Raw genomic sequence first — 15,026 nt, forward strand, 5'->3', positions numbered from 1 at the left:
CACGGTTCATAAGATTATGAATGAGGAAGAGATAGTGAGTCATGACTAATTTAACGAATTTGCATTGTGTCAAATCAATCAACTGCCAGTACGCGCAGAGTATATTGGTAAAGAAACGCGGAAGGATCCAGAGTTAGGCAAGATTGTTCAATTATTAGAGGCAGGAAAAAACTTAGCCCGTGCTGGCTATAAAGCCCCAGAGTCTGAGTATACACTAGCAGCTGACTGCTTATTATTTGAACACCGAGTCGTCATTCCAACTTCTCTTCGGGAAGCCATTCTTAATGACCTGCATTCATCTCATATAGGTATAATCAAAATGAAGGGCATTGCTCGCTCTTTCGTTTTTTGGCCCCGTATTAACGCGGACATCGAACAAGTCGCTAAATCCTGTACCGACTGCGCCAAGCACGCACATTTGCCACCCAAGTGTAAAGATCATCACTGGGAATATCCAAAAGGACCATGGGAAAGGATACATATAGATTACGCAGGACCAGTCGCAGGTGCCATGCTCCTAATTGTCGTTGACGCTTATAGCAAGTGGGTGGAGGTGAGAGTAACCCACACAACTACAACAACCGCAACAATTGCAATGCTGGACAACATCTTCGCATCATATGGAGTTCCCACTACAATAGTATCAGACAATGGAACTCAGTTTACGGCCGAGGAATTTAAGACTTTCTTACAGTCAAGCGGAGTTAAGTATCACAAACGCATAGCACTGTACCATCCGGCAACGAATGGTCAAACCGAACGTTATGTCCAGACGGTCAAGAATGCACTAGCTACTATGGGCACAACACCTGGATCATTACAATCCAATCTTAATCAGTTCCTCCAACAGTATAGGAAAGCTCCGCATGTAACAACAGGCCAGTCGCCTGCGCAATTATTCCTTGGACGCAACATACGTACTAGGATAGATTTAGTACGACCAGATAACTTACATATGAATAACACGGAGAAACGGCAAGTCACGCTTAATCTGTCGTTCCGAGAGTTCCAGCCCAAGCAAACGGTCTATTTCCTGTCAAGTAACCCTCGTCTGGATAAATGGGTTAAAGGTAGGATTGTCTCACGATTGGGCGATCTACATTACGAAATAGACTATGAGGGCAGACGCTTCAAAAGGCATGTGGATCACATTCGCGCCTTTAGTGAGAAAAAAACTGAGGACCAGCCTAATGGCACAAGGCCAAAAGAGAAGGATAAGCCTCGTAGAGTTCATTTTTATGATAACGATATTGCAATCATTCCCCAAGCTAAGTTACAGGTACCACTGTCACCACGAGGACCACCTTCACCACCGAGTCCGTCTACTCCAGAGGAGTATTATTATACACCACCCTCAACTCCGTCTTCGCAAGGGTCTCCACCACATCAAATACAAGCACCTCCAATATTACGGAGATCTACAAGACATCGCCACCCTCCACTTCGTTATTCACCGAGTTAACTGCCTTAGAACTCATGTACTCTAAGCACTATAAAAAAAAAAGGGGGAAGAATATTATGTATGCAATTTTACCAACAGCGGTAGTTACGTTACCGACACGGTTGTTCTCCCCGTCTGTCGCCAGTGTGTCTGTCCGTCACTGGTTCTTTGTCCGTTTCCGTACAATAAAAGCAATCTAAAATATACGTTAATTAACATAGTCTTCTTCTTTACAATTACCCACCTATTCCAATACATAAAAGTATATAAAAATAAACTTTTGTATCAATAACATTGTTTTTTACTGCATCGAAATTTGAGCCAAATGAACGTTTTGCGTGTGTTAATCTTTTGATTCAAATGGAAGAAAATTGTAGCTGAAGCTCATCGAATGCTTGTAGAAGTTTATGGTCATAGTGCTCCTTCTAATAAAACATGCTGTTAGGTACAATATTTCTCCTGCGTGTCCGCCGACATACTCGCGCCATTATTACTCGCGCCGCTTTCGAGCGGTGATCGGCTTAGTAGTGCGCGCTCTAGCCACCGCGGCGCTTGCATCCCTAATCGGCGTTGTTAGCGTATTAATTCTTCCTTGTTCTCTACGATCAACCGTCCAGCCAGTCGCGTGTACGATAGCCGCGTGTGTACTAAGCAAGTGAACCGTATCAATAAAGAATTAAGCAAGCAAGGGAATACAGCTACTTTTGTTCCCGACCACGCCCGAACGCGAGATAATTACCGCCGCGTGTCACCGCGTGGAAAAGCGTGCATCTCAGCATCGCGCTAACACACATCCTTTGGTCCTTCGAGCCGGATCCAGCCATCTTGGATCACCATTCGGTTTACGAGGCACACGATAACCGACATCAGGTTTTCCCGGCACTCACGTGGCATTATTGGCGAGGTGTCCGAAGCATACAATCGGATCACCGGTAAATGAAACCATCGGCGTCGGTTTCGACAGCGCACCAAGGCGCACGACCGCGCGCACAAGCACGCGCACGGCCAGCATCAAGGCGACGTGCCAAGCATCCGCATCACCGACGTCGGCTTCGACAAGCGCATCGAGGCGCACGACCGCGCGCACAAGCACGCGCACGGTCAATATCAAGGCGGCGTGCCAAGCAGCCGCATCTCTAGCGTCGACTTCGACGAGCGCACCAAGGCGCACGACCACGCGCACGGTCGACTTCAAGGACGGCGGCGTGCCAGACAGCAGCCGCAACATCGTCATCGGCTCTTCGGACAGCGCATCAAGGCGCACGATCGCGCGGGCGATCGCCATTGTCAACAGCGAGCCAACCAGCATCTTCCAGGACGAGCTTCGGTCCTTCAACAACGCCGGAAGAAAGGCGAGGGCACGGCACCACGTGACGTTTTCATAGTCTTCCGAAATTCTTGTCATACCACAGGTAAGGGTGACTGTCGCGATCGGCTGCCAACCAGAAGTGTCGTTTTATCACTAGATTTTTGTGTGTCGAATAAAGATGTCTCAGGAAGATATAACCATTCTCAAGAGGCAACGTGCCGTTATCAAAGTGCTTCATGCACGCGAATAAAAACATACGCGAATTCTATTACTTCCGTCACGCTGTCAGTAACGGCACAGCTCGAAGAGCGAAAATCAAAATTGGATCATTACTGGCTAGAATATTGTAACGTTCAATCGCGGTTAGAAATGCTTGTCGAGGACGAGGAGGGCGATCGTGCCTCTTTCGAGGACGCGTATTTTGCATTATCGGCAAAAATCCGAGAATTGTTATTCGCGCCAACTCATTCGAATCGAGGCGTCGTCAATCCATCACCTTCGAATGTATCAGACACACGAGAGTCCGCGATGCACGTGAGGTTACCTAAGCTCAATCTTCCGACTTTTAGCGGCAAGTACGACGAATGGTTCCCTTTCTATGACGCATTCAATTCTATCATACATTCGAACATGTCAATTAGTAATGTCCAGAGACTCCAGTACTTGCGAATTTCCCTATCAGGCGAAGCGGCTGCGTCATAAGCTCGCTGGAGATTTCCGATCTCAATTATGAAGTAGCATGGAAATTGTTGCGAGATCGGTACGACAACAAACGAGTAATCGTGCATACGCACATCAAAGCAATCATGGAGCTTCCATGTTCGGTCAAGGAAAATTCGAGCGAGCTGAGACAAATCGCGGACGGCGCGTCCAAGCACATACGCGCTCTTCAAGCTTTGAAACGTCCGACATCTCATTGGGATGACCTGCTCGTGCACATCCTAAGCGCTAAACTCGACGCGGTCACTTTGCGAGAGTGGCAAACATCGTTGACCGGTACAGAGCTTCCCAATTTACAGTAATTTCTCGACTTCGTGAATCATCGCTGCCAAGTTCTCGAGGCCACAAGTAAATCCGCTAACGCGTCAAGTAAGCCTAATAACGCGAAATTAGCATCACAAGCAAAACGTCAGACTGCATGCGCAGCAACACTTAATTTCAAATGCAGTTTTTGCCAGGGTAGTCATTCTATCTACAAATGTAAAGATTTTCTAGCACTCTCAGTGTCCAGTAGAAATTCCGAAATTCGCAAGCGCAAGATTTGCATCAATTGTTTGCGTTCCACCGAGCATAAAGCTAGCCAATGCCCATCAGGCACTTGCAGAACATGCAAAGGTAAGCACAATACGCTTCTGCACGCGACGAATGTGCAGGAGCACGAGCAAGAAAAACGCCAAGAGGAGGCATCAGCATTGTCTCCAACGGCTCTAGTCATGCATGCGCATAATTCTCCGGAAGATCAATGCGTCGTGCTCTCCACAGCTGTCATCCACGTTCATGATGGCGGGGGGAGGCGCATCGCTTGCCGAGCCTTACTCGATTGCGGCTCGCAGGCTAATTTCATTTCTAAAAAGTGTTTGCTTGAACTCGGCTTAAAACCACAGTCAACTAGCATATCTATTTCAGGTATAAACGGGACAATCAGTGCATCTACTCAGATCGTCCGCCTGAAATTCCAATCTCGGTTGAATTCCTACTCGGCTGTCATTGATTGTATAGTGACGGAGCAAATAACGGACAGACTTCCTGCTCTTACTATCGATCGGAATAAGATCAACATTCCCGGCAATCTAAAATTGGCAGACCCGCATTTCTTCAAATCGTCAACTGTCGACATCCTACTAGGCGCTGACATTTTTTGGGAACTATTATGCGTGGGACAGGTGCAATCATCGCCGAGGCACCCAACGCTCCAAAAGACTCGCTTAGGGTGGATTGTAGCCGGTCGAATCGGCCTCTCTTCTTCGGCCCCGCGGAGGATACGTTCTCTGCATACCACCATTACTAACGCGCAGTTGCACGATCAGCTGAGTCGGTTCTGGCAACAAGAAAATTCGTACAACGATGTCAGTAACCACACTCTAGTCGAAGCTCATTGTGAGCAACATTTCTTGGATAACGTTTCTCGTGATCAAACCGGTAGATTTATAGTAAAACTCCCACTGAAGGAGCAGCTGATCGCTAAGATCGGCGATTCAAGGGATACCGCGTTAAAACGTTTGCAAGGCATGGAAAGGCGTTTCCAACGCGCTCCCAATCTCAAAGCACAGTACGTAGAGTTCATGAATGAATACGCATCTCTAGGGCACATGAAAGTCGCGAACATTGAATCAGACGAGGATTCAACATCGTTCTACTTACCACACCACTGTGTGTTTAAGACTGCAGACAAGAATTCGAAAATTCGCGTGGTCTTCGACGCGTCGTGCAAGAGCAGCACAGGCGTCTCGCTCAACGACGCTCTCACAGTAGGGCCTGTCGTACAGCAGGATTTAATGTCAATCCTGTTACGTTTTCGTACGCATCGATACGCCGTTTCGGCTGATATAATCAAGATGTACAGACAAATTCTGGTAGACCCGTCGCAAACAAGGTTGCAAAAAATTCTATGGCGAACCGACGTCCAGTCTGATGTCACGACATACGAATTAACGACGGTCATGTACGGTACGTCTTCGGCGTCATATCTCGCAACGAGATGCCTCAAATATCTAGCGGAACAGTACGCATCAGAATTTCCAGTAGGGTCGAAATGCGTGGAACGTGATTTTTACGTCGACGATCTGCTCACAGGAGCGGATACGATCACGGATGCAGAATCAGTAATACGAGAAACTACTCAGTTACTCCAGTTAAGCTCGTTCAAACTCAGTAAATGGGCATCAAATTGCTCGCAGCTTTTGCCGGGCGCGGAGGGTCATTCTAGAAACCTAGTGCCTATCGGTGATAGTGCTCTCTCACGCGTCCTCGGGATCCACTGGGATCAAAACAATGACGAATTATGTTTCTTTCATGAGGACAATGTAGACTATTCCTCCATATCGAAACGTGTAATACTTTCAGAAACCGCCAGGTTATATGACCCACTAGGACTGCTCAGACCTGTTATTGTCGTCGCGAAAATTATCATCCAGGAATTATGACAGGCAGGTCATCAGTGGGACGAATCAGTCTCTCAGGACATACAGTCACGTTGGATGAAACTTCGATCGCAACTAGTGGAGCTGAATGAACTACGAGTTCCACGCTGCGTCAAGTTCACAGCGGATCCTCGACTTGTCCAGGTACATGGGTTTTGCGACGCCAGCCAACGAGCGTATGGCGCATGCATATACCTGCGAACTGAAACCACCAATAGCTATCGCGTGGAGTTACTTTGCTCTCGATCGCGCGTTGCGCCGCTCAAGGCCATTTCGTTACCTAGGTTAGAATTATCTGCAGCATTACTGCTGTCGCAGCTTTTAGAAAAGGTGAGAAGCTCATTCGACTTGTCGCACATAAACATCTTTCTGTGATCAGACTCTACAATAGCTCTCAATTGGCTATCCTCGCCTTCTCGAAAATGGACGGCTTTCGTAGCTAAACCGGGCGGCGAAATTCAACGCCTCACAAAAATAGAAAGTTGGAGACACATTCAGTCTTCTGACAACCCCGCTGACGCATTATCGCGTGGACTCACCCCTCAAGAATTAACGAATTCTTCCCTGTAGTGGCAAGGCCCAGAATTTTTACGGTCACACCAGGATAACTGGCCAAGCGGCAAATTTACTCAGTCTGAAAGTGGCATGCCGGAGATGCAGAAAATCACGGTAACTGCCGTTTCTCTCGAACGATCGGTGGTGGACGAATTGGTCAGTAAATTCTCAAGTCTCACTAGGATATGTCGAGTTCTAGCCTACTGTCTTAGGTTTCGCAAGGCACATTGGCCAAGTTTACCAACCACTCTCCTTTCTCACAACGAAATAGCTTATGTTCTCAACGTCGCATGCAAGGCTATACAAAGGGCATCCTTCCCTAACGAATACGGAGCATTGAGTAAGGGGAAGTCTATCAGTGCATCTAGCAAAATACTTTCATTATCTCCTTACATGGACGACACAGGATTAATTCGCGTAGGGGGCAGATTAAAGAATTCCAGATTACAATTCGATGCTCAGCACCCCATTTTGTTACCCCGTGAACATGAACTAACAAAGCGGGTAATAAACTACGAACATGTGCGTAACTTGTACGCTGAAACGCAGGCAACCATGGCTGCCGTAAGACAACGGTTTTGGCCTCTTTCTCTCCGGTCGTGTACGCGCAAAATTCTTCGGAATTGTGTAACTTGTTTCAAAGCCAAGCCAGTTCAGTCGGAAGCGATAATGGGCTCTCTACCGGCCAATCGCGTCACCGAATCAAGGCCATTCTCGCATTGTGGCGTGGACTACGCTGGTCCAGTCATACTAAAGGAAGGCAGGCGGCGAAACGCACGTAATACTAAAGCATATATTTCCGTGTTTGTATGCTTCTCGACAAAAGCAGTTCACCTCGAACTAATGAGCGATCTCACTTCAAATGCATTTATCAGCGCGCTCCGGCGTTTCATTTCGCGAAGAGGTAGGCCGGCATGTTTATACTCGGACAACGGAACTGTTTTTGTGGGAGCTCACAATCAACTCAAGGAAATTCAGGATTTCCTTAAAACACAACAGGCTCAAGCCGACATAGGGCAATTTTTCTGCAAGCAAGAGATCACGTGGAAGTTCATACCTCCCAACGCGCCTCACTTTGGAGGCTTATGGGAGGCTGCAGTAAAGTCAGTCAAGTATCACATGGCGTGAATAATAGGTAAAGCTCATTTAAATTTCGAGGAAATGCAAACAGTGCTTGCTGACATTGAGGCAGTCCTGAATTCGCGTCCGCTTACGCAACTTAGCAACGATCCGAACGACTTAAGTTACCTTAGTCCGGGACACTTTCTGGTTGGAACAGCATTAAACAGTCTCCCTTGCCGCGATTTATGCGACATCAATGAAAATCGTCTAACGCGTTGCCAAAGAGTTGACCAACTCAGACAACACTTCTGGAGGAGGTGGAGCTCTGAGTACCTCCATTCGCTCCAAGAACGCTCAAAATGGAAAATCAGCAAAGGCGTGCAGCTACAACCCGGATAGCTAACGCTCATACGGCAACCAGGCCTGGCTCCCATGCAGTGGCTGCTAGGTCGGGTTCAAGAGACTCATCCCGGCTCCGATGGTGTTGTGCGAACAGCCACATTTAGTATTTTCTTTACACCATTTGATTTATCTCATTATTCTGTTCACAAAAGTATTAGTACAAAGGTACGATAATCAAAAAGTCAACAATTTACGAGTTATTTAACATTTTGTGTCAAAATATACCAAAATAAAGTGTAAAATATCTCGAAAACTATTGGTTTTTTGGTATCTTTACCTTAATACTTTTATATGCAAAATAGTTAGAGGAATCACGTTATCTAAAAAAATTACATAATTCCATTTAAAAAAGTGGACGTGACCTTCATATCTTTTTAGCGCCTCCACTTAGAAAAAAAACAATGTGACTAAAACGTGTCCCCCTCGACACCATTCCATTTTTATTTGAAACATTTTTTTATAGCTGGCGTATTTTAAGAGATATTTGGATCCGTCGATTAAAATGGGACACTTAGGTCATTTCTTTTGTTTATCCAAGGTCTTGGTACCATGAAAAGATTTATCATTTTCTATAAAAAGATAACTCGTGTACATTCGAAAATGTACGAAACAATATGTGGTCAGTATTACTGACCACCGTGCTGCTAAGGGTTAAGTGATAAAGCTAGCGAATTACGAGCCGCGCATAGAAGGTAAGCAGGGGCGGCGCACTCACCGTCCGACGCAAGCGAACACGAGGGGTACTCATTGCGATCAGGAACATGAGTTATTATTTTATTTAATTTAATTTGGTTTTACACTCTCTCTCTCTCTCTCTCTCTCTCTCTCCCCTCCCCTCCCCCCACCCCCCTCTCTCCCCCTCCTCTCTCTCTCTCTGTCGCTTATCTTGCAGAGATTAGTTGTCTTTATACTGCTTTACCTTGACAAAATAATAATATTCACAATCGGAAGAACTGGAAAAGCAACACGAAGACACTTCACGTTCCCTTATGACAAACTAATATCAAGTAATAAAACAGGAATTCGTTTCTCTTTTAGAAATATGTAGTATCTAAAACACTTTCACTAGTTGTAACACTTTCACTGATTTACTAACGCATTTAATTGATATTTGTCGATACCACACGGAGCGATTACGAACTATTCTATTGATTTATCGTTATTAATTAATACTAGTTAATTATTCATTTCTAAATCACTTGTAAGAAACGCGTTACATACACTACCCGAAGTGATCTGACGTAAAGACTGAGCTCGATGACAACAATCAAACAGGTTATGTTTTTATCTGTTCATGTCGATTCTTAACTTTGTTCGTAATCTACTTCTATGCGCAACTCGTAATTCGCTAGCTTTATCACTTAATAATTTAAAAAATAAGCGTCGGATAAAATTTTCGTAAAGGAAAAATCGTCTCAGAATTTAGTCAGGAACACATCTTTGTAAGGACACGAGGTCGTTACGAATCACTTTATATACTGAAGCTAAAAGACATTGAAAAGCGGAAAACCTGCGAAATTCTATTTGCTAGACAATAAAGAAAGGGGTCTTGCATCGAATTGTGACTGATAATGAAAAGTGAACCTATTTCGATAACCCCAAACGTTTAAGAACCATTTACAATCCAGGCCAAACATCGACATCGACACCAAAACGCAATATTCATGGGAAACAGGCCATTCTCTGCATTTCGTGGGACTAGAAAAGCGTAGTGTATAATATACTGTTACCATAAACTGTTAGAATCTGCTCAACTGTCACAGGGGATCTCTACCGAGAAAAAAATAGTCCGTTTGAACCGAGCATTGCGTAAAAACCGACTAGAATATGAGACAAGGCAGCATAAAGTGATTTTGCTTCATGATAACGCTCGACCTCACTAAGACTGTTAAGAAAACATTAGAAGCACCTCGTTGAGAAGTGTTACTTCATGCGGCTTATTCACCAGACTGTGCCCCTACCACTTGTTTCGGACGATGGCACACGCACTTACTCAGAAACGCTTCAGTTCTTATGAAGACGTCGAGAAATGGGTCTCTGACTGAGTAGCTTCCAAGAATGAATCATTCTTTCGCCACGGAATTCACTTGCTAACCGAAAGATCGGAAAAAATCATGGTAAAAATGTAGATTAGGGGAGCTTCCCCCAATGACCTTGACCTTGACATATGTTGTCAAGGTCATGACCCTGAGTGACCTTGAGGAAGTTTTAACCGTAGGACCTAAAAAGTTAAAAAGTTAATAACAAAAAAAGTTTCAAAATTAACGTATCATTTCTGGAAAATTATACGTATTAACGTATCATTTCTGCCATATATGTATTATAACAAGTACTATTTTTACACACGCGCGCGCGCGCACACACAGACACACACACACACACACACAATATAACAGACCAAGAATAAATGCAATCAAAATGAATACAAGAGGTACATTTCTTACCATTTATGAATCACTATTCTACACCTTTCCCTGTTCAGAAACGTTAAACTTTCCACGCGAAGTAACTTTCACCCCTCCCCCCTGCACAGGGGCACACGACTTCTACGATTGTACTATTGCTGTGATTGTACTGTCGGGGCAGACCTCTGTGACGGTGTGGGTGCGGGGGGAGGGGGGGGGTGGCCCAAGGCCGCCCCCTTGCACCCGCCCGTGTGTGTGTGTGTGTGTACTGTGACTTCTTTTAGATAAACTTCCGAAAATGTTATATTGATATATCTTTGTTTTGAGTTTTTCAGTCGTTGTGAATAGTTTCGATCGATATGTTTCAATTAGTCAGTCAGATTACCTCGACGCAAGTAAGACGCTTTACAAACGTTAAAAATGCATTTGCATGAATTTATTAATCTAACTTACGATTAGGAAGTCAAATGTATATGTAGAATAATGTTTAAGATGGTATATAGCAGAATTAAGACGTTATTTTTAAAACTTTGATTGTTAATAACTTTTTAACGAAGGACGAGCGACGGCTAATACCTGTCGGAGGTTACTCAGGGTCATGACCTTGACGACATATGTCAAGGTCAAGGTCATCGAAAGGTGGTCCCATTTTGTAAAGGTTTACCAAATTTTCTTTGGAGTCTTTACTATAAGAAAAACCTAAGTTTTACTGCAAAAGTATAAGTTAACAAAACGAAATTATTGTTTTGTGAAAGTGTGTCATAATCTCACTATGTCATTTACGCGGGGTATAATGAGATACCACATAAAACTTGTCTACTTTTAAAAAATTAATATTGAATATTGCTTAAAAGTGACTTAGAACATTATTATAAATACAATGTTACTAGATAACACTTCTGTACGTGTGCACTTCGTAATCCGTACAAAATTCTTGATAGTTAAAAATACGCAAACACGTAAAGGCTGGCGCCTAACCTCAATCATGTGTCACGGCGAATAGCGCCACGGCGTCGCGGCGGCAACCACTGTGCAAGTGTGCACCATTATACCCCGTGTATTAGTGCGCCATTATGCCTCAAAGTACATTAATTTATTTTTTAGGTAATATAAAATACCACAATATTAAACAATATCGGCCGATTTTCGAATCGTCTCTGCCTTTCGCTGCCCCCTCACCTCACCGCGCGCAGATCAAATGTCGCTCGAGCATCGTGCGGCATTTGGACCGCGCGCGGTGAGGTAAGGGGGCAGCGGAAGGTAGAGACGATTCAAAAATCGGCCGAAAGTTACGTACAATTTATGAATGTTCACTTTGTACTGGTACCTTTAATTAATAATATATCAGTTACTTTTCATGGTAATATATCATTATTACATAAAAAGGTTTAAATTTTTAAGTATCCTTTGAACATGGCTTGACCTTTTCATTTTTATGATATGATTTTGTTGCGATATCATTTACTTTTCAGAGTACGAATATGTCACAAATATATAAAAAAATGATTTAAAAATATTATATAACGATAGAGAGTTAAATACGGCGAAAGAGACGGGTGGTGGGGGTAATTGAAATAACGAAAGAATGTGAAATACAGCGAAAGAGAGGGGTGGCGGGAGTGGGTGATGGGGAGAGGGGGAGGGGCGAGTGGAGAAGGTTCGTTGGGCCAAAGATGGTGGAGGTGCGAGTGAAAGGTGAGTGAGAATGTTGAAAAGTTTAAATGGCGGTTTGAAAAATTTTGAATGTGGATAGAGAAGAAGAAGAAGAAGAAGAAGAAGGAGACGTTTCTTAATTTTTCATTAAAATCACCATTTTTCGACCGTTTATATCTCCAGAACGGCTTGACCGATTTAAAATTTTTTTGTTTCAAATTACTCGTGATGATGTCGCCTTTCAGGGCATATAACGTTTGATTCAAAATTTTTTATATTTTAGTAGTTATGCACCTCCCAAAAATGGACTTTGGTGGCTCGAGATAAGAGACTTGTAGCGTCTCTCAGTTTTTGAACATGGCTGAAGACACTACCGCGTCTCCTGATATTTGTATAGATTAGTACTAAAGTAACAAGAAAAGATCATATAATAAGATAAATGTATTTGTGACAATAAAAAATAGAGTTTTATTATTGCTTATCTTACACGAATATACCAAAGAACCTGTAACTCATTCGCGGACAGCAAAGCGAGCACATTAAACAATTTTTAGCAATATTTATGTAAAAATAATATGACAACTAATAACAATATACATATAAAAAGATACAACTAATAGTAACTATTGTTTGACAATTCATTACATACTAACATCTTTGTAAACAGATATCGAATACATCCCATTATACCCCATGATTTCATTATACCCAGGACTGGGCAAAATACATCATTAAAGTATTTGAAATATAAAATACAAAATACTGGCAATCTTAGTATTTGAAATACAAAATACAAAATGCTTTCAATTTTTCAATTTGAAATACAAAATACAAAATACTTTTAAAATTTGTATTTCAAATACAAAATATTATTTTAAAATACAAAATACATAATATTTCCAAATTTTTTATTGTAAATATATAAATACTGGAACAAAGTAATTGATTTGTTTCAGAAACAAAACATAACGAACTGAAATTAATTAAACCACATTTCTATTTAAATAAGTGCAATGTTTCCTTTTAAAAAAATTAACTTTTGGAAACATTTGTCAGATAGTGATTGTTTTGTAAGCGATTGAATAAATCCTGCAAAAGAAAATAGCCTCTCCACAGCTGCAGAAGAACATAAACTTGCATCTGTTATAAACATTTTTTTCACATTTAAGTAATTGTTTAAAGAAGATAAAGACTTTGATTTGCCATTTAAATACGATACAAACTTTAATTGCTGCAGAGATTGCTGTTTTTCTGTTTTTGGATGAGAAAAAATAAAAAAATCTTCGTCTGTATCACTAGTAGAATTAGTATTAGTAACACAGACAACTACTACACGAGTACTACTACACGAGAACCTCACGAGAAACTTATTTTTTTGTGCGAGATCATAAGATTTGATAACACTGATGACTTGACACACTGTTTGTTAAAAGTTAACGAAAATAATCAGTATCGCCGTAATATAAAAAAAATTTATGTTACTATTATAGGATTTTTTTGGTATTTCAAATGGAAAATACATTGAAATTATATTTGAAATACAAAATACATTGAATAACATTCTTGAAATACAAAATACAAAATAGATTTTGTGTTGTATTTGAAATACAGTATTTAAAATAGTATTTGTATTTCAAATACTGTATTTCAAATACAAGTAATTGAAATGTGCCCAGCCCTGATTATACCCCGGGTTCCCCTATCTCTTGAACGAAGCGTTTACGAGAATTCTTCCAGAGGAAATTTTTCTTTGTTTTGAAGTCCTAAATATGTATTTCAAATTTGGCCATTTAACCCGGAAACACCCTGTATTACCATGCAAAGTAACTAATATATTATTGTTAGATGAAAAGGTTTAAATTTTTGAATATCCTTTTTTGAACATGGCTTGAACTTTTCATTTTTATGATATGATTTTTGTCGGATATCATTTACTTTTTAGAGTACAAATACATATATCACAAATATATAAAAAAATGATTTAAAAATATTATATAACGAAAGAGAGTGAAATACGGCGAAAGAGAGGGATGGTGGGGGTGGGTGGTAGGGAAAGAGGAGGGGCGGGGGGAGAAGGTCCGGTGAGTCGAAAATGGTGAAGGTGTGAGTGAAAAGGGATGTTAGAAAGTTTTAATACGGCCTTGAATGTGGATAGAGAAGAAGAAGGAGAAGAAGGAAAAGAAGACGTTTCTTAATTCTTCATTAAAATTACCATTCTTCGACCGCTTGTATCTCCAGAACGGCTCGACCGATTTAAAATTTTTTTGGTTCAAATTACTCGTGGAGATGCCGCCTTTCAGAACATGTAACTTTCGATTCAAAATTTTTTATATTTTAATAGTTATGTACCCCCCAAAAATGGACTTTGGTGGCTCGGGATAAGAGACTTGTAGTGTCTTTTAGTTTTTGAACATGGCTAGAGACACTACCGCGTCTCCTGATAAATAAATATTATTCGCAGGGTCGGATTAAATATTTTGAGGCCTCGGGCCATTTCGTCGATGAAGTCCATGTAAGAGCACTGATTTTTCCGTAAAATAAAAAAGCAATAATAATTCATGTATTTAAGTATTTAAAAATATTCGACAATTTATTACATTAACATTATGTTACACACAGTTCTGAAAAATAATCTAGTAGAAAAAAAAAAGGTAATTATGCACTATAGGGGAGCCAGCTCCGATGACCTTGACCTTGACATATGTTGTCAAGGTCATGATTCTGAGCAACTTTGCCTTAACAACTAGGTGGCGGACTCTTATAGTTTTTGAGATATTAAGCGTTATTTTTAACAGTAGTAAAACCTACTGGGTAAATGTTTCGCTTTACACAGTCAACCTCAAATGACTTCCGAGTGACCTTGACCTTGACCTTGACCCTCAAGAAGGTCAAGGTCATTGACCATTCCCGTCGCTCGTCCTTCGTTAAAAAATTATTAACAATCATAGTTCTAAAATATACGTTTCATTTCTGCTATATACGTATGATATCAAATACTATTCTACACCTTTCCCTGTTCAGAAACGTTAAACTTTCCACGCGATGTTACTTTCACTCCC

The 15,026-nt window shown here is 41.8% G+C and overlaps 3 protein-coding genes across 3 annotated transcripts; all 3 read left to right on the forward strand.

The window, feature by feature from the left end:
- Positions 1-319: 319 nt before the first annotated feature.
- LOC108772352 (uncharacterized protein K02A2.6-like) lies at positions 320-1,462 on the forward strand. Its single transcript, XM_018537873.1, has one exon. The coding sequence runs from the start codon at positions 320-322 to the stop codon at positions 1,460-1,462; it is 1,143 nt and encodes a 380-aa protein (XP_018393375.1).
- Positions 1,463-3,119: 1,657 nt separating this feature from the next.
- LOC108772353 (uncharacterized) lies at positions 3,120-5,893 on the forward strand. The gene is made up of 3 exons (XM_018537874.1): positions 3,120-3,325; positions 3,433-3,768; positions 3,919-5,893. The coding sequence occupies exons 1-3, from the start codon at positions 3,120-3,122 to the stop codon at positions 5,891-5,893; spliced, it is 2,517 nt and encodes an 838-aa protein (XP_018393376.1).
- A 54-nt stretch (positions 5,894-5,947) lies between these two features.
- LOC108772354 (uncharacterized) lies at positions 5,948-7,573 on the forward strand. The gene is made up of 2 exons (XM_018537875.1): positions 5,948-6,220; positions 6,461-7,573. The coding sequence occupies exons 1-2, from the start codon at positions 5,948-5,950 to the stop codon at positions 7,571-7,573; spliced, it is 1,386 nt and encodes a 461-aa protein (XP_018393377.1).
- Positions 7,574-15,026: the final 7,453 nt, after the last annotated feature.

This window comes from Cyphomyrmex costatus, unplaced genomic scaffold (genome assembly GCF_001594065.2).
Source record: "Cyphomyrmex costatus isolate MS0001 unplaced genomic scaffold, Ccosl1.0 scaffold1852, whole genome shotgun sequence".
Lineage (NCBI taxonomy): Eukaryota > Metazoa > Arthropoda > Insecta > Hymenoptera > Formicidae > Cyphomyrmex > Cyphomyrmex costatus.